Source organism: Plectropomus leopardus, chromosome 22 (genome assembly GCF_026936395.1).
Source record: "Plectropomus leopardus strain MGB_pleo_1.0 chromosome 22, ASM2693639v1, whole genome shotgun sequence".
NCBI lineage: Eukaryota > Metazoa > Chordata > Actinopteri > Perciformes > Serranidae > Plectropomus > Plectropomus leopardus.
In genome coordinates this window covers 20,342,276-20,361,390 of record NC_142197.1, presented here as the reverse complement: position 1 = coordinate 20,361,390, position 19,115 = coordinate 20,342,276, and the positions used below count along the sequence as shown (strand labels likewise).

The following is a 19,115-nucleotide window of genomic DNA, read 5'->3' as shown; positions in this document are numbered from 1 at the left end:
GGCAATTTTATTAATTGCTCCGCAATTGGAGCTTTCATTGTTAATATTTAATTGCAGAAAGTGCAGCCAAACACAGTCATTACTGGCTGCAAGCACATTGATACATGTAGCTACTCGCTAACATCAGAGAAAACATAATCTTGGTTGCTGATTTTATTAATTGCTCCCCAATTTCAGATCACACTCCTGCTGGATCATGTCCAGTCTTGTTCAGAAGCTTAAATTGATCATTTTTCACGGCAGAAAGTGCCACTACACACAGTACTGGCTGCAAGTACATTATTACATGTAGCTACATGCTAACGTGAGGGGAAACGTAATCTTGGTTGCTAATGTTATAAATTTCTTGATGATTTCGTATCATATTCCAGATGGAACATATTCGGTTATAAAGAATTTGGTTTCGAAGATTTTACTATATAATTGTAATGGTAGAAAGTGTCGCTATAATCAGAAACAGTCATTTCCCTGGCTACAATGACAGTGCCCTAGATGCTAAGATATGAAGACCCGTAAACACTGACCAATCAGAGCAGATGGGCTTTTTTGTGTGGGGGTCTTACAGAGAAAGATGCAGACAGTATAAGAAAAATAGTAGGGTTTTTTTTTTATATTGAAGCATATAAATTGGTTGTAATTTAAACCCAAAATGCAAGTATGAACAGAAAATCATTATAATAGTTCACAAGGGGGTTCACAGGAGACTGATTGATTAAAAATTGGTCCAAACTGAAGCAGCAGAAGCAGAAATATCCTAACTTATAGTTCATAGTGTAGGTCAAACTTCAAAACATACATTTCCTATAATGTAACTCTGCAGCAGTAGCGTTATGAGTTTTTCTATTCTCCCTGGCTACTTACGCTGGATTCACACTGGACTCAGTTCTTGAAAACCACCTACCTCTGGTTTGCACACTCTTTGTAAAAACATTTTTAAGTGTCAAGCAAAAACCCAGATAACCCCGATGACATCATTCGGGTTTTTTCCCCCCAGTCCCTCCAGAACTACAGCAGACATAATGCAACTGTTTTCACAGGTAGAGTCGTACTCAAGCTTGTAACATTGGTGGTGCCCCTTTGAACTGAAAGCTGCATATGGCATCTAAAGCAAAAGCATTATGGGTATTGTATTTTCAGAGTTTTTCCTTTTCTTACAGGTAACGGCAAGATCAACAGGAGGCAGAGCATGCTCTTCTAATGTCTGATGAAGAGGATGGAGGACTGCCCAACTTCATCATCACTTCCCACTAACCTCTCGCATGAGCCCACCTCCCCTCGGAGTGACCCTCTCTCCCTAGTACCTGCACACACACACATAAACACGCACACACACCCTTCTGAGCGAGTGACTCTGGGTTGAATCTATTTGGAGACTGTGTTTATTTATTGGGGGGGGTGAGGTTGAATTTTTTGCTGCTAAACTACTACTGTCTGTATTTAACACACCGTGTGTGTGTGTGCGTGTGCATGTGTGTGTACATGATGTGAACTCGACGCCATGCACAGTTGAGCAGTCAGAAAGGTTACTGTTGTTTTTCTTCTGACTACGATTCTCCGGCTTCGTTTGAGTTAGAATTCCACTGATGTTGATGTCGACGCTGTGATCCAAGTTGTTGTTCTTGTTGTCGTGCTTGGAGACCGAACGCTTCAGTTTCTTCAGATTTTTTTTTTTTTTTATAAATATGTATATCTATATATATTTGGAGTTAATGTTTTGTTTTTCTTCGAGCTTCCGTGACTGAACTCTACAACATTTCCAGGTTTAGAAAGACTCAAGATGATCTTGGTGGAGGAAAAAAAAAAAGTTCTTCTGGATTCCTCTTTATGAATTTTCCAAAACATTTTTGTCACTTCCTCTTCTAGAGGCCCTGCTGCCTCAGGAGTTACACTGATGGTCAAAAAGTAGGACTGTGAGCGGATTGTGGTAACAGTTTTAAGACGAGGGTTAAAGAAGCACACGTAGAGTCCGATCAGATTGGGAGAACATGAAACCAACTTTCAGTTCTTTTGTTCCTTTTGACCATTTTGGCTCAGCAACGGGACCAAACTGAGGTGGAGGGGAGGCAAACAGTTGGGAAGACGAGCGAAAAGCACGCATGAAAGAGGAGGAATACCGGAGCTGAATAGGAAGTCACGTGACGTCCCACAGGAAGCCAGCAAGCCTTCCCTAAAACCCCTCACAAAACTGCCAGGAATGGAGTGCTTTTTTAAAAAAACAAATGCAAGCTACACTTTCTCGCTCTGTGTGCATTCAGAGATCTCACTGCAGTCAGTCTTTGTTTTTTACTTGCACTTCAGCGTGTGTTTTTTTGTTTGTTTTTTTAAATCAGGGACCCGTGCCTTGACACGGCCGAGTTTACCCAACAGTATTAAGATGTGTTCTCTGTGTCTGTGACCTTTGACCTCTCCTTGTGAAACAACAGTGTCATTGTGGCATGTTTTTCGGAGGGGGGTTGGTGGGGTGGGATAGCGGGGTTCAGGGTGGGGTTTTCAAAAGCGAAATGGTTGTTTTCCACTTGGCGTCGGACCACTGCTTTCTCCAGCATTTGTACACAAGAAGCAGAAAAAAAGATTTCAAATTGAAATTTTAGATTGAACTGCCCGCTGTGTTGTTTGCAACTGACGGTGATGCTACAGATGAAGCCGATTGAGAAGTCTCTCTTTTTACTGCATGTTGACTGAAGCAAATGGAAGATCTCCCAGATATCACTTTGAAAATGTGCACTGGTGCATTCCTGGTTTTAGTTAGTGGCAGTGAGTATTTCTCTTATTCTGTGGGTGTTGTCACTTCTTGTTGAGATATTTCCAGTAGCTTTGTGATAGCAAAAAGTGTTAAATTACCTTAAAGGAAAAGTTTGACAATTGGGGAAATATACTTATTTGCTTAGATGAGGAGATTGTTGCCACTTGTACTTGCACAGTAAGCTAGCACAGAAAGCCTGTTATCTTAAAACAGAGACTAAACTTTGATTTTCATTTGAATTGAACAAACTAGATGTTGTTGTGTAGTGAGCTTCAGATTATGTTACTTACCAGGATAGTTCTTTGTCCTTGGCCTCAAGGAAGTCTGCTGGGCTTTGAAGCCGAGTTTGATAGTGGCCAGACTGTGGAATAACATCCATCACATGATGCCATGTGGCCAAAAAAGACTTTTTTCCATAGACTTTAACTGTCAAAAATCAGTGGATACTTTTTTTTAAGATCAGTTGTGACAAAATGACTTGTTTCATTTTTGGGATTTAATCCATTCGGTCAGATTACATTTGGAAAGTCAAGAGGAGCGTTGCTACCCCAAACACCCAAGTTAGCAGGGTGCTAAACTGGAAGTTAGCTGATCGGTTGGCCGAAGTGCGTCTGCTCTGTTGGCCACACAGAGCAGAAGCAGGGCCAATAATGAGAGTAATTTTATTTGTGGCAGTTGAAATCATTTGCCTTCATTTGCCACTAAGCAGCTTTAATATGAATGAATGGGGCGCCGACCTCCAACGCTGTATCCAGTTCTCTTTATAGATCGATGGTCTCCCCCGTATCTATTTTTTATGCTAAGCTAAGCTAACCAGCTGCTGGCTCCAGCCACAGGTTTACTGTACAGACACAAGTGTGGTATTGATATTCTCATGTAACTTTCAGCAAGAAGAGAGAGAATAAGTCTGTTTCTCTAAATAACTGTAAAAGATTTGTGGTGAATGTAAAGTTTTAGCGTCAGACCCTCAGAATAAAAGAGTAAGTGCTCCCCAGCTACCATTTTGCTTCAGAATTTAACAGTCACACAGGGAGAAATTAATCATGGAAAAGGCAGAGATCATGATTTCTACACTCACATTAAAAAAAAATAGAGTGCGGTGCAGGAGCTTCCGCAATGACTGACACCAGGAATGCATTGAACGTCACAGATTTAAGATTATGAGAAGATCTTTGGGAGATTATCCAGATACTGCAGCTCTTTTGCTCAGCATCTACATGAAAATTTCACATTTACTGTCTGCTGAGATTTTAAGGATTTGAGCAACACTAGAGTAACTGATTGGGTAGAAATGTTAGAAAAATGCTGAAAGCACTACTAATGCTTGTTAAACTCAATAGCCAAGAGCATTAATGTAGTAACATTAACTTTAACACAGTTTGCAGTTAATAGTGTAATAATCCTGTAAACATACACATAATTTCAGAAGCTGACAGAATATTTCTTTTCCTTTTGACGGGGATTAAATTATAAATTATGAGCTTGTAATTTAATAAATTAAAGCTCAACATAAAGAGTACAATTTCAAATAATGTTACAATCATTGTGTTAACAGGAAAAAAAAAGTCATTATATTAATGGTAGACATCCTGTATTACATTGACCCATCGCCCTGTGATTTCTCCCTGAGTAGCTTTAAGATGAGGATATTGTATTTCACATGAACTGTCAGAGCATTGATCCCACAGTCTTTTTAATGTTCTACACACGTCCCTGTAATCAAACATAAGAATGCAGGATTATTTCAGTGTTACCTGGAAAAAAGTGTTTTTGCTAATAGCAGTTTTTTGACATGATCAGCAGTGACATGCACAAAAGGAGATTGCTGCAACGGCAAAATATTTATCATTGTAAAACTGTAAAACTTTTTCAAATGTATGAATGACCTGAATTTATGTGAACATGTCTGAATGCGTGCGCGTGTGTATGTGTGCCTGATGCATGGAAGGCCTGCTGTGTTGTAAAATTCGACCTCTCTGAAACACTGAGCTGCCGGTGAACAGTTGATGTGTGACTCTTTTTACTGGAACTATTTATTTCTCATAACCATCGAAAGTAAATTTAATCTGTTTCATAAACAGTCTGTGCAGCAATCGTTTTTTGAGTGGTGAAAGAGTGTGTAGTACAAACAGATTTCTGAAAAGTATGTTTCTTTATTTAAAAAAAAAACAGTTACATTTCTCTCAACAAAACAAGCAAATCACTGAGAATACATTTCCAATAATTTCTCTATAAAAATAACCAGGAGCCGTTTTACAAAACAAAAGAAAAAAAGAAAAAGTTTTTGTGCAATTTTGACGTGGAATGTCAAACCTGGTTTAAAGCTTTATACATTTACACAAGTCTTACAATATTGAAGGCACAGCTGGTACAGGACTGAAAGGCACAGTGCTTTAAAAAAAGAAAGATGAAACTGTACAGATTTTTAAAAAAAAGTTCACAGCGTCAAGTTTAAGCAACACAAAAGGCAAAATGAAGACTTTCACAGCGAGTAGCGCGCTGGCTAGCAGGTGCTCTGCTAGGAGTCAGTGAGGAATCATCTCATGGACGTGCTCAAATAATTCAGATACTGTCACTAATTGTACTTATTTCTTTTTACATCCCCAAAAAGGTTGATTATTAAGAAACAGCCATTGGTTGACTGCTGTAATATTCAAAATCGTTCACTTATGATGATCGGTCTATTTAAAGGTATGCTTAGCACATATGTATGCTATATGTCATACTAAGCTACTGGCTTGTGCAGCCTAGCAGCATTTATTCCAGTTACAGTCCCATTTTATGACCAAATTTAAACCAACAATTTGACATTTCAGATTTTTTATTCTTTTGCCAAGAGTGAGATGAGAAGATTGAAATTACTTTTTATGTTTGTCAGTTAAATATGTAGCTACAGTCAGTAATTCAGCATAAAGACTTAAATACCTCTAAAAGTATCTCTAAAACTCCATGAGAAAGGTTATATCACACTAAAACCTAGCGTAAAAACGACATATTGTGGTTTAACAGAGGTAATGTTTGAAACTATCTGTCAGCCAGGAGCGGTGACCTGGATTTAACGTTTAGTCAAACCATAAACTTCCAATTGTCATTTTTAATGTTTTCTTTTCTGTATAGATAATGTGTTAATTAGTAAGCCTTTAGCTGCTAGTAGTTAGATTTTGAAAAGAGCAAGGTAATCGGTTTTCAGTCTTTATGCTAAGCAAATCATCTACTGGCTGTAGCTTCATACTGATCTTACAAACATGAGAGTGTTATTAATCGTTCTCTTAGTAGGAGCACAAAGTGTGTTTCTTTTAACTGTATGGTAGCAGGATCAACATATATTTCCTTAAAGGAGCTGTACTTGAGTCTATTAAGTGAAGCATCTGTCATTCTTGGGGTCTTGTTATCTCATAATTCCTTACAATGGTTTTCCAGATCTGCATTGTTTGAGACAGTGGTGAATATTGACAATAGTCTGAGCAGTGGGAAAAATGGGAATAACTTTTAGACTTGTCTATATCACTAAAGTTTGAACTGAGTGAAACAAGATGAGATTAAATGAGATGAAAAACGTGTTGAGGTCCGACCTCCACCCGATTCCTTTGTATGAAAAGAAACGCCAAAAACAAATGTACAGAACGTGAGCAGTTGTAAACAAAGAAATTTCTTAATGCAAACACTCTTCTCAGAGAGCAAAGCTTCAAAGTGAAGCTCCTGTTTCTTCATATAGTAAATGCAAAGGAACAGGTTTTAGATCAAAATGTATCTTGACTCAGAGAAAGTTCGACATCTGTGTGGTTCATCGTCAGAGTGTAAGGCTGTATGGCTTGGTCCTGATCTGTGCTTATCTGGCCCAGCTCGTCCTGGTTCGGCCCAATCTGCTCTTGGAGCTGGCATCAGGATTTCTGGGAGCTGGGGGAGAGCAGCAGAGGAGAGGGAGCGTCCACGTTGGGTAAAGGCATGGGGATGTGTCCATTCAGCAGTGAGGGGAACTGCAGGGAACAGTAGCAGAAAAAAAAACACTTATTTGGTGTTTTATTGGAGAAACCTGAAATTTTTCAACATCAGAAACATGTAAAGCAAGAGTTTATTTTCTGGAGAGGTTGACCTGATAACTGATGATTGTTTAAGTTAGTAAAACTAGTGGGACACTCAGGTAGAACATTGTTACAGCCAGTTATGGTATTACTGCAGTGTTAAATAGTGCCACTAGGTGGTGCCTTTCTTGTGTTTTGTTGTGATATACTTAAGTTGAGCACACAGTTTTGTTACATTACTCCAGCCGACATCCACACAAGCGGAGTGTCAACAGAAACTAGGTGCATGTTATGTTGTCTGTGTTCTACTGCTCATGTATGATAAAACTATAGTGCCATGGGGACCTGGCATGCATAGTCGATTTAAATTACTGTAGAAAAAAAGAAACAGAGCGGAAATCTCACTTTGAGCTTTGAGCTGATGGGCTATCCCAAAGCTCATGCTAACTAGCAAAAGCTGGTTATGGGCTAGTTGCTGCATGCTCTTCACCTTCACCTCCCACGTGACAACATGCTGTAGCTAATAATTGTTCAGGCTTCCATAAAGAGTAGTTTATTTTAATCTTTCTTTGCAAAGAGAAAGTAATGAGTCAGTTGTTAATGAAAAAACTGCATAAACCATAAACCTTTCACAAATTGCACTTAAATTTCTTTCAACATTCTGAAAGTTCCTTCTTAAGCCAGAGGATACATAAGGCAACATGAGGAATGGTCCAATTATTTTAACTGAAACAAACACTTTTGCATCCAAGACAAAAACTGCAGCGGCGATGGAGCTGACTGGTAAGATGATATACTCATTTAAAAAGAAATGTCATTTTAAGAACATGAAAAAAGCGCAACCTCCGGTATTTTGTGTCAAGGACCTATGTGAATAATTAGCTCTGTGATCATGAAATCTTTCAAATTGTGTTGGCACAAAGTGATTGTTTTGGAAACATTTACAGATTTTGGTACAACCACTAAGAGTCGCTTAAGTCAGAAATGTTCAAAACCAGCTAGAGTCTTTAATGAGATTTAATATGGTTAAAGGCCTAAAATCATTTTAGCTTTATACTGATGGAAACTGGAGTCATTTAAAACTAAGAGAATATTGTTTACTACCGGTATTGCACAAATTTTGTCACATGATGTAATGCTAACAGTAAATTTAAGGTCAGTCGGGGCTTTCTCAGAATGATTTGCGTAAAAGGATGATTAACATTGTTCTGTCTGTTTGAATGATGTGACAAACCTGTGTAATATGACGTCAATTTCTCTATTTCCTACAGCGCCTCAGTCTGACTGCTGCTGCAACACAGGAGGACTGTTCTTGCTTTTATCACGGTGTGAGGAACCTGGTAGTGCACACCAATGTTGTGGGGACCGACCCCCGTTGTAAGGACTAAATCTCCGGTCATTAGATGCTTAATAGTTTATTTTGGAGTTTTGTGTGTTTGTGTCAGAGAGCTGACATGGGTGGGAGGGACTCCTGACCAACCAGCCCTCTCCGGCTCCCCCTCACCAACAGGAAGTTGCCCCCTCTCCTTGTCCATACCAGAACGGAAACATCTGTGGCTTATTTTGAAACCCTGGCACCCGGTGAATTACACATACACTAACATACACACACAAAGACACACAAAACTGTGTAAAACTGTCGAGGTAAATCTGTGGAGTGATATGACTGTAAAGATCCTGTAGCTACAAGGGAAGGATTTGCTGTAAACAGAGATAGTTTACAGGAAGACTTTGTATCCATTACCACCATAGTAAGCCTTTGTTTTCTCTAAAAGGCTGATATACCAAATGAAGGTGTGTTTGTCCTTTTGACACAGGATGGTAAAAACTGAACCCTTTAAAGCTTATTCTGGAATAAATTTCACGTAACTAATTTTTTTACAGCATTATAGAGGCAAAGTTGGAACTGGCATTTCCTCTCAGTACCATCTGTTAGTTAGTTTGCCTTGTATGTGTACGAGTTATGTTGCATTCCAATATATAGGAGAACCACGTTAGGGTTATGGTTAGCAAACTGACTCAGTAACCCCACTTACACAGCAATATCTATCTATAGTTTATTAATTTCAGCTACCATTAGCTACCATGAGCCACTGGTCACACCAGACTAAGTGAGGTTGTAGCAGCAAAACTCTTGAGTGTATGAAACTGAGCATGGGTGTGTTTTTTTGAGAAAGAAATCTCCTTTTCATCAATGAAACAAAGAATGCATTATTTGAATTTTTTGGAATTCCTTGTTGGTTGTTTATAACATGGGATTTAGGGTGCCCTGGTCAACAGACAAACCAAAAATAATGCCCAATTAACAAAGCAATTGGCCACTTATGTGTTCAGGCAACATGCAGGTACTTAGTTCCTATAAATACCAAATGTGTGTGAGTGTGCATGTTTGTGTATTACCTGAAAGAGGGGAGCATGGCTCTGCAGTTGTGCAGGACTAAGGGGTCCCACTGGACTCAGGTTGGACCAGAAATGGATATTGGAGAGTAGAGGACTAGGAGTGAGCAGCAGACCAGACGGAGTCTACATTGACAGAACCCAAAGTGAAATGTAGGATAAATACACCAGGATGGAAATGTTGCTGTTTATTCTGGCAATAAGTCCAGAGAGCTGTTCATAGTCTGTGGTGGAGTTGTCATGTCATTCAGTCTCACCCAGAGCTCAAAGCCAAGTCTGCCCTCCAGTAAACTCTCGTCTCCCAGACAGACTGACTTGGCAGACTGACTGCATGCAGGTCAGGAAGCTCCACTCATACAGAATTCATGACATGCATTTGCTTCTGTCTCGTCTTTCTTCTGTCTCTTCATATTAAATAAGGCCAGTTTGGTTTTCTGTCTAATCCTGTTATGGCGACATAAGTAGTGCTGTAGTGGACGGTATAAGCAAGCAAGGGCTATACCCACCTCTTTTTCTAGCCATTTACAATATACCCCTCTATCAGCCACGAAAGTAGGCTTCCTCCTCAGTGACCTACCCATCAACTTAGCAGTACACCTACCTCATCAACTAACACTACACGGCTGTACATAAGACTGTTCTGTCTCAACTAGAGCTTTGTTTGGACCTGATTGACCCAACATTCACCCAAGCCTGACCTGACCCCGAACCACAGCAGCAGTTTCAGGGCCTGAGCCCAACTTAAAAACCTAAAAGTTCCACTGTAAAAAAATACAAGGTAAAGTCAACTAAAGTCTTTTCAGTGTGGTAACAGTCATTTGTGGCAAATAATACTTTCATAAATAGTTACTCCACACACCAGAGTGTGCCCCAAGCTGTTGGATTATACCATTTGGTTATTCAGAGCACCAGAAGCAGAGGCTCTGGGCACTTTGTCTGAAGAAACAGAGCAGTAGAGCACCAAACACAGTGAAAGGGAAAGTTAACCTGACCCGATTCAACTTTCCCCGCGGGAGTTAAATTATGTAGCCTATCCCAAACCCAGCAAGTTGGTTTTAAGTTCTTATCACACATAACAAAATTTTAGGAACAACAATTTCTTCAGTGCAGTTGTTTGCTAACCATAACCCATCTCTGTCTGCTCTCATTTCCTGTCATCTCTCTGCTACCAGCTTTCTCATAAAGGTATAAAATAAGCTAATAAATATTTGAAAATCTGCTTTTGTGACAGGCTCAAACTCTTCCTGTGAAAAGACACAGAGCTGTGCTTCGGCTATGTCTTATTGCCAGTCCATTTTTTAGTCCAGTCATATTTATACCTCAAATTTCCTTTGTCTGACCACTCTGTCTTGCTGATCTAAAACAGGCGTCTGAGCCTAAAGCTACTTTCTTGGAACCAGCTTATGCTGTGCTTTTTTTTAAAATGTTTTTTATGCTGATCTACCATTGAGCTAACAGTTTGATTTGCAAGATATGGGTTTCAGCCAACAGACACCAGCAACCACCATAAACTGGTTTTCTGGTGGACAACAGGGACAGCTGCAGGGACCTCTTATGGTAGGAACTAAAAACAGAACCACCACCATTTGTCCAATGGGAAGGTGGATAAGGGACTATTGAGACCAACAGCTCAGGTGCTCGTCACACTTAACCATCCACAATGTTCAGTGATGAGTGAACAGTTTATCACACTCTTTTATTTTCCATCATCATATGTGCTGTACACTCAGCAGCCTATCATTGCTCAGTCTGGATAAAAGCGTCATCTGAATGCCTCGATGTAGTCAGAGTGTCCTGGTTTGGTCAGGGTGTTGTTGCCAGTGAATCAGGAGCTTCAGGAACATATGGCTTCACTTAGGAACCTCCTCCCTCCCTCGCCTCCTCCCCTCTTTCCGCTCACCTCTTTCCATCTCCTCCCTGTCTACATGCTTAACTATCTTCATCCCCAAAACGCATCGTCCTTTTTGATACTTTTCTTCTTCTCTTTTGCTGACTCTTATTCTCTTTCCTCACCTAAAACTAGGGTTGGGCGGTATCTACTTTTCCATACCTTCCTGGATATATGATATATGATGGTCTAAGTGTGCAGACTTAAATACTCAATAGGAACCCTCAAAATGTAAAAAAAAAAAAAAGTAACATTCTCACACCTGTTTTCCTTTACTAAAACCTTTTGAATTCAACTTTCTCTCAGTCACAGAAGACTGAAGACACTTAATTGCCCCGTTAACACATCATCAAACACAATTTAAACTCAACAGAAACAAAATAACACTCGCCTAAACTGTCTTGGTTACTCTTACTAGTAATCTAGTGAGTAAGTCTACTGTATCAACAATCACCAGCTACGGTTTGGTCAAATAAAATCCTTAATTCACCAAGTTAGGTGTTAAAAACATGCCGGTCTCTGTCTGCCATTGCTAGCCCCTAGTGGTTTACAGTCCTGTAACTTATCCATCCACCACTAAGGGTTGAGGTGTCTGTCAGCTGCCTGTTCCACCTGTAGAGATTACAGACTGAGCTATGGTGGTGCATGCTGTGCACTACATATAATGAGTTAATAGACAGAGAAGTGCCTGAATATATGCAAATACTGAAAAACATACCTTCAGGATCTCTAAATACCCTGATTTACCGTGATGCTGCTCAAGCCTACCTAAAACCACCTGTATTTAAGTGTATATGATTATGTGTGAATGCACTGATGTTAATACATGTGTTTTGTGTCACGTTGTACCTGTGTGGTGACAAAAGCTGGAGTCAGGGAGCCTGAAGGCAGTGCTGGACTGTTGAGAGCAATGGAGACAAGGTCACTTCCTGTCAGGAGGAGAGAGGAGGCGGAGATTTCCAAGCCTTTGGGTTTTCTGTTTTTCAAAGGTGCACTGTTGGACAATCCCCTCCTCTCTGGCATTGTCGTGCCCTGTGACCGCTCTCTCTCCCTCTGACCAGACGACAGGTTCAGGGGTTGAGCGTTCTGCTCTAACTCATCAGTCTCTGTGCTCTGGCTCCACCTCCTCCATTGTGTGTGGGCGGGGCTTTGTGGTGGGGACGAGGAGCAGGAGGAAGAGCGTGCCTGACGAGGAGACGGCCTGGAGGAATGAGAGGTCTCAGTCGAGGATGGGGGTGGAGTGGAGGGGAGGGAGGCGTGGCCACGGTTAGTGACAAATCGGATAACAGAGGAGCTGTCACTCTTGCGTTCGGATGATCTTGGCTCTGTCTTGATCGGTCGATGGGGCTCTGAGGAGTGCTGCAAGGAGCTGACAGTGAAGGAGGAGTACAGGCCAGAGTGGAGGTACTGGTTTCTCCCACTTCCATCCTCATCTTCAGCTTCAGTCTCGGACGTCGCACCACCACTTTCCTCACTGCTGCGGCCTGACTCCACTACTGCAGGGTCCATCTTCAGAATCTCAGGGAACGACACAAACTTGTAGACAAACTTCTGACCAATGACCTTCTTAATGATGTTCTGCAGAGGAAATAAGACATGACACTTGTCAACATTTGTTCATTTGCTTGGGCTATGGACATGAAACATCTTCAAATGTATTTCAGTAGTTTTGAAATGTATGTTGCATACCTTGTCATAGTAGTAGCGCAGGGCTCTGCTCAGCTTGTCATAGTTCATGTTGGTCTTGTTCTTGCGCAGCCCCCACAGCTTAGCAACATCTTCTGACTTTAGCAGCTTGAACTCGCCGTCATTGGACGTCCAGCAGATGAGATGTTTGTGGCTTTGGTCGAGCAGCAGCTGCAGCAGGAACTGCCAGAGTGTGATGGAGCTCTCCATGACAGGATGACACCAGAGACACAGGCAATCTGCAAAAGAGAATGAAGACTTGATGAAATCATTTCGACAACTACATATTACTTTGTTCTATCAAGAGGTTATTGAAACATCCATTTTTTGCCAATGAGATGGATTGCTTTACAGCACAAGTCAATAATATGCCATGTTCGTGTGAAGATAACTGAGCAAAAGAGTTTGCAGTGAAAACTAATGGTGGAAGAAAAGGAAAATTGACTCGAACATGTTATTTCCAAGAAAGGAGATCAGAAGACATTATCTGTAGTGGCAAAACGTGTAAGCAATCAATTGCTCAGTTAGATGTCCAGAAAAATATGAAGGGGATTGCTTTACAGCACAAATCAAGAAAAGGATCATGTTCTTCCACAGGAAACTAATATAAATCGTTCCTACTTAAGGCTTATGGTGGAAGAAAAGGAAAAATCAATTCTGATGGCTATGTAGAAAATAAAAGTGTAATTGTAATTTTGACTTCTTTGTGAGACACACAACCTCCCACCGCCTCACCAAAATGTCATAATTCAGTTCCTTTGCATTTCAACCACGTGAGACATCCTTCCCTTCTGTCTCCTCATCAAGATTCAAATTCGTTTGTATTTTGAACTGTGATGAGTTTAACTCACACCTTTGATAGGAGGCCGAGGGGTGTGTTTCTCACACCTTAGAGCATAAAATGTCCAGTTTTCCCCATGCTCGGGGTCTTTCTTCATCCTGACCGCTCACATGTTGATTGACCTTTTCTTTGCAAAGAAAATAAAACCTTGTCGGCCGGCAGAAGTCTCTATTTCATTCCTCACCAGCAAAAGCAGCAGAGAATTTCCACCACAAAAGTCAACCTGTTTTAAGCCAAATCAGAAATTTAACTCTTCGGGGAAATATCTGGCTGTACCGGAGAATTTTTGTTGACAACAGCTGCTGTAAACTGCTTTAATGATAGCAGTCAGACTCAACCCAAACAATGAAATTGGTTGAGAAAAGCAGAGTTAGCCAAAAATGATTTGTTGATTTGTTAATATGAGCAACATCATTCATACATTCATACATCAACATTATACATGTTATTAGAACCATTGTTATTACAAAAAATATTAATTGGCACAGCTTCACAGTTAAAGGTCATACATGTCAGTGTTCATTAAAACCTTTTAAGGAAATTGTCTCAGAAGAATATACAGTCCATGCAGTAGGGCTGAGTATCTCTTGAAAAGTTAGGATACCAGTACCCTTTAGTCATACCAATAATATGTAATTAGATGCCTTTAGAGGGTCTTGCAGTGAAATAACATAATAACACATTCTTACTGTTAAGGGAATCAGAAACCAGTAAAAGAAGGTCGGAAAGAAAGAATGGGGAGTAGCAGAGGGAGGATGAATTGTTAACGTCAACACAAATGTGTACCGCACTCCTCTCTCTGATGCAAACTCCACTAAATACCACAAGCATAACAGTGCTGACCATGCCTGCACCTCCCCTCCTCTCTGACGAGGAAATCCCTGTCCCACAAACATGTAAACAACACCAAAGGCTTTACTGGACAGTGAACCTATTTCACTAGAGCAAATGTAATTTATATCTCACACCCCTTTGAGTGCTTTTATCTCATGAACTCAGACTTTGGCTGCCTTCCAGAGCAGGATGGTAGTAGTAGTAAATACAAGAGTGAAACCGCCATTGATGCTCAGGGTTAGGCTTGTGGATGTGCCCTTATTTCACCTCCTCAGCCCATTTAAATGTTGGAAAGAGCAGTTTTTTGTTGTAGTTTTGTGAGTGATGAATTAAAATAATGATGTTTCTCCCTTCATCTAGAGCAGAGGTAGGCAACCTGTGGCTCCGGATCCACATGCAGCTCTTTAGCCCCGCTCTAGTTGCCTCCAGTGGCTTTGACACAAAAAGACACACACATTTTAATTAATTTTTTTTTTTTTCTGTTACAGGTCTAAATAAATGCTTACATTTCCCACTTTTAGAAAACTCACTGAATAATTAAATTAAAATTAACTAAATTTTGTGTTATACATCTATGACCTAGCACCTTTTCCTCTAAATTGTGCCAAACCTCAGTGATAGTGGCATGTCTGGAGTTTCCCTTGCTATGCTAGTTATGCGCTACAAATCCAAAAGTCTTCAACAGTGTGTAAAAACATTTGTGTGTTTTAACTGCCAACTCTAAAAGTTAAAGTACCAAATAATCATGAATAGCCCACTGTAGAGAAGCCACATTGTTGTAAAACATATTAATAAATACTTATTTAGACATATAATGTTGATAGACTTATTTACACTTAATAGGCTGTGTTACATTAACTATAAGGCTCAAATATGTTTTGCGGCCCCAGACAGGTTTTTAAAATAATTTTCAGTCAAAAATGGCTCTTTTGATTGTAAAGGTTGCTGACCCCTGAACTAGAGGGATGTAGTGGAGACTGAATAAACTTAAACTCAGCTTTATTTTCTTAAGGATAGAAAAAACTATGAGTTTTGCTGAAAAAAAAATTCCCTTGCAAACAATCAAGTTGTTTTTTAGTTTGCAGCCTACATAACATGTTTAAAGGTAAAATATCAAGCAGTGCAGTGGACTTAATCAGATTTTTACCGTGTGTGTGAGAGAGACCATGAGAAAGAGAAAGTGAGAGGGCTGGCCGTTGGTTGGCTTTTGGATGTTTCCATGGTGATAAAGCAGGATGTGGTCAATGACCTTCTGCCAAGACAAGCGCGAGTCTAACTGACGTGTTTACCTGAAAACCACTGACTGTCTGTGAGCGTCTGCCTGCCTGTTTCTCTGCTTTTCCTCCATCTCTCTCTTTCTCTCTCAATTTAATTATTTTAGAAGGTGCTTTATTAGCAGGAAATACAGAACTACTTACTGCCAAAAGAAAAACAACAAATGTGTCATTATAACCTGATTTAATTTGCAACCATGACAATGTCACAGTAGAGACGTCGCAATTGCATCACAGATCCCCATGGCAGCTACATCTGCCTCAATACTGGAGAAACAATTCAGTTCAATTCAGCACAACATTTTACATGTGTTGCCAAAGCTCAAAATAGAATAATATACACACAGTACACAGATACTGTATATACAAATATATCTCATATGTCTCAAATATGTTTACCTGTAAACGTGTTTTATGTGTGTGTTTGTGTGTGTATGCATGTGTGCAATAGATCTGTGATACCAATCCAGATTTCAAGGGGTTAATACAAAATCATAGCATTGGACAAACATTCGACACCAGGTGTGGTAGTTACTCTACTTATCTTCAAAATAAACCATGAATGCAATATAAAAAATACAGTGTATATCTCTCTTTTTTCTCTGTCCTTCTAACAGGAAACCAGTCAGCAGAGAGGGGAAAGTGTATGTGGTGCGAACAATGACCCATCGTCATGAACACACATGCATATCCTCGCTTCCTTTTTCCTGCATTGGTTGTAAGTGTGTGTGTGTGTGTGTGTGTGTGTGTGTGTGTGTGTGTTAGGTGATGGAAGAACTTCAGTGCTGTCTGTCCATCTAAACCAGGACTTCCTGTCATTCAGCTTCAGCAGGAGTGTCTTCCCGGAGAAGGGCCTTTCCTCACCAGGAGGTAGGATGTCGGGCCACTGGGAACCCCCAGGAGCACACACACAAGCACACACCCACTTACTGCTCATCTATTTATATAAAGATCTTATTGTTAACACTTGGCGGATGCAGGAGGTGTCTTTTTAAGAGAAGCATCTCAACACACACATACACACAAATCCACAACATATGGAGAATGCATCTATGTCAGACTCGGTTTGATCTACATTCACCCTCTGACATATTCACAAATCCAGACTGGAGAGAAACTAAACAGGAGGAAATGATTTATAGAATTTCAGAATAAAAGCAGCACGGTACAGGCCCACAGTGTTACCACTTAGAGTTTCTATGAACTCTTTGTCTCTCCATGTCTTTGTAAGGTAAAAAGTTCTCCATGACCCATATTTGAATATTCTCCTTCCTCAAATGTGATTTTTCAGATACACACTCTAATGTACTTTGGACACTCAAGATTTCCAATCCAACAGAAAGAACCCAAAAAGCTGCACATTATTCTCTGTCCATTTTGGAGGTGTGTGTGTGTGTGTGTGTGTGTGTGTGTAGGGAAGGGGGGGTTCTGCTGGAACTCAAATGGTTCTTTGTGTTGCACCAGTGACTCATTTTCAAGATGTTGTCTGCTGCCAGCTTCAATCCGGAAGCGCATGGCAATTAGTCTGCGAAGTCCAGACAAACCAGAAAGTCCACAACTAGATTTTTAAAGGAGCCACAGTTGATTTTTCCACAGCTGCTGGTACACTGACCTCTTTTCTTTCTGTCTTATTTTCAAATGTAGTAAATTGGGGCAACTTTGCGCATGAGCCACAGTGGAGAACGCATGGACTTTGTCGCCTTTTACGCACAGCTTTAACGCTTTTTACGCACAGGTTAAACTCTTTACGCGCGGCTTTAACGAGATTTACAAGTTGACAGTGAAAATTTAAATCTGATAAGGTTTCAGCAAATACAACAACAGCTAATAGAAGTCCGCCTCAGTCCCTGTTACGCACAAACGCTAAAAATAAGTCTAGAAAGTTGTTAGTAGAAAAAAAACTTCAGCTTGTACCTACCCTACTGTGGACGGCCGCTGCTCCGCTGCTCCTCTGCCCGTCTGCCCGTGTGTGATGCGCGTGTTTGTGTCTTATAGCGGTGTGTGTGTGTTGTGTTGGGGTTCCATGCTGCTGCTGCTGTCTGAAAGCGGATCCGCAGCTTTTCTCTCTCCTGCCTCAGAGCAGGAAGTCGGGACGCGCAGACGGAGAACCGGCGCACTTCCTTTGGCGCAGTATTCCCGTCTGTGTAAACACACACACACACACACACACACACACACACACACACACACACAGAATCTCTATAAACACAACCCCTCCTTCAAACCACTCTCTCTCACGCGCAAACACATGGACCACGCGCCTAAGCCACGCGCCAAACACACACTCTTTCAGACCTGTACACACCTTTGCTCATGTATTTGAGGCAGACGCGCAAATTTTCTTTCCACTCTCCTCTCTCTCTCTCTCTCTCTCTCTGACACACACACACACGCCCACACGCGCCCACACACAATTATTGTAATTCCGGCTACACTCAGCACTGAGCCAACTGACAACTGACGTCACCTTCTTCCTGCTCACCGGGAGGGGTTCCTGTTCTTACACACACACACACACACACACACACACACGCACACACACACGGTAACTCAAAATTGTTGCCCAACTGCTGATTTCACTTTGATAAAGTGCAGGATACTGCTAAAGCAAGTGATCTGTCTGGCAATACAAACTTAAAACTATGCGTACCAAAAATGGTATTAAATAGTCTACGTATCCCAAACTAATTATTGTTTTTGCAGTTTCTGGATATGATAAATGGTGTGATTTTTAAAGAAAACATTTAAAAACTGACGGTAAAATTAATACAAAGTACATTTACTCATTTACCATACAATACTATGTAGTACTAGCTATATACTATATAAGTATGAAGTTGAGGTATTTGTGCTTTTCTTGGGTATTTTATTTTCGCTGCTTTACAATTTAACTCCACTACACTTCAGAGAGAAATATTGTACTTTTTACTTCACAACATTTATCTAACAGTTTAAAAATTTTGCATAACAAAGAGAAGGGTTTCTTACATATAATGGTTGTTATTACCAAGTGGTTTTTACAAGTACAGCTGCAACAATCAGTTGATAAATCATTCAGTTGATTACAGAAATTGCCAACTATTTTGATAAACATTGAAATGTTTTTCTATTTTTTTTTTTAAATTGAGTTTTGGGGGTGTTATTTTCAGTTTTGTTTATGGTTATGAGGGGTTTATGTATAATTTTGAGTTTTACAGATTTTTTTATTAGCTAAATTTTTGGTGTTATTTATTTACTTTTTAATGTTGACCTTTTGGGTGTTTTGTATATTTTTTTTGTCATTTTGATTTTTTTTGTGTTTTAAAGATTTTTCTGTATTGGGTACTTCTACTTTTAATACTTAAAGTACATTATCCTGATTATAATTACTTACTTTAACTTATGCAACTTTTCAATGCAGGACTTTTAAACGTAACAGAATATTTCAGCA

The 19,115-nt window shown here is 40.2% G+C and overlaps 2 protein-coding genes across 2 annotated transcripts in view; one reads left to right on the top strand and one right to left on the bottom strand.

Annotated features, from left to right (window-relative positions):
- Positions 1 to 4,823, top strand: part of cdk17 (cyclin dependent kinase 17) — a 60,963-nt gene extending 56,140 nt beyond the window's left edge. Inside the window, exon 17 of the mRNA XM_042511359.2 lies at positions 1,158 to 4,823. Within this exon, the coding sequence (XP_042367293.1) occupies positions 1,158 to 1,198 (41 nt within the window). The 3' untranslated portion in view covers positions 1,199 to 4,823. The remainder of the gene's footprint in view (positions 1 to 1,157) is intronic.
- Positions 4,824 to 4,876: 53 nt separating this feature from the next.
- elk3 (ETS transcription factor ELK3) lies at positions 4,877 to 18,046 on the bottom strand. Its single transcript, XM_042511360.2, has 5 exons — positions 17,604 to 18,046; positions 12,740 to 12,975; positions 11,900 to 12,628; positions 9,166 to 9,288; positions 4,877 to 6,720 (listed from the first exon to the last, which is right to left on the bottom strand). The coding sequence occupies exons 2-5, from the start codon at positions 12,944 to 12,946 to the stop codon at positions 6,625 to 6,627; spliced, it is 1,155 nt and encodes a 384-aa protein (XP_042367294.1). The 5' UTR covers positions 12,947 to 12,975; positions 17,604 to 18,046; the 3' UTR covers positions 4,877 to 6,624.
- Positions 18,047 to 19,115: the final 1,069 nt, after the last annotated feature.

Coding starts and splice junctions, on each gene's coding strand:
- elk3 (XM_042511360.2), bottom strand. CDS start 12,946: ATGGAGAGCTCCATCACACTCTGGCAGTTCCTGCTGCAGCTGCTGCTC. Junction 12,629..12,739: donor TGCGCTACTACTATGACAAG/GTATGCAACATA, acceptor TTTCCTCTGCAG/AACATCATTAAGAAGGTCAT. Junction 9,289..11,899: donor CAGCTTTTGTCACCACACAG/GTACAACGTGAC, acceptor CTGTCAATGTAG/ACTCCGTCTGGTCTGCTGCT.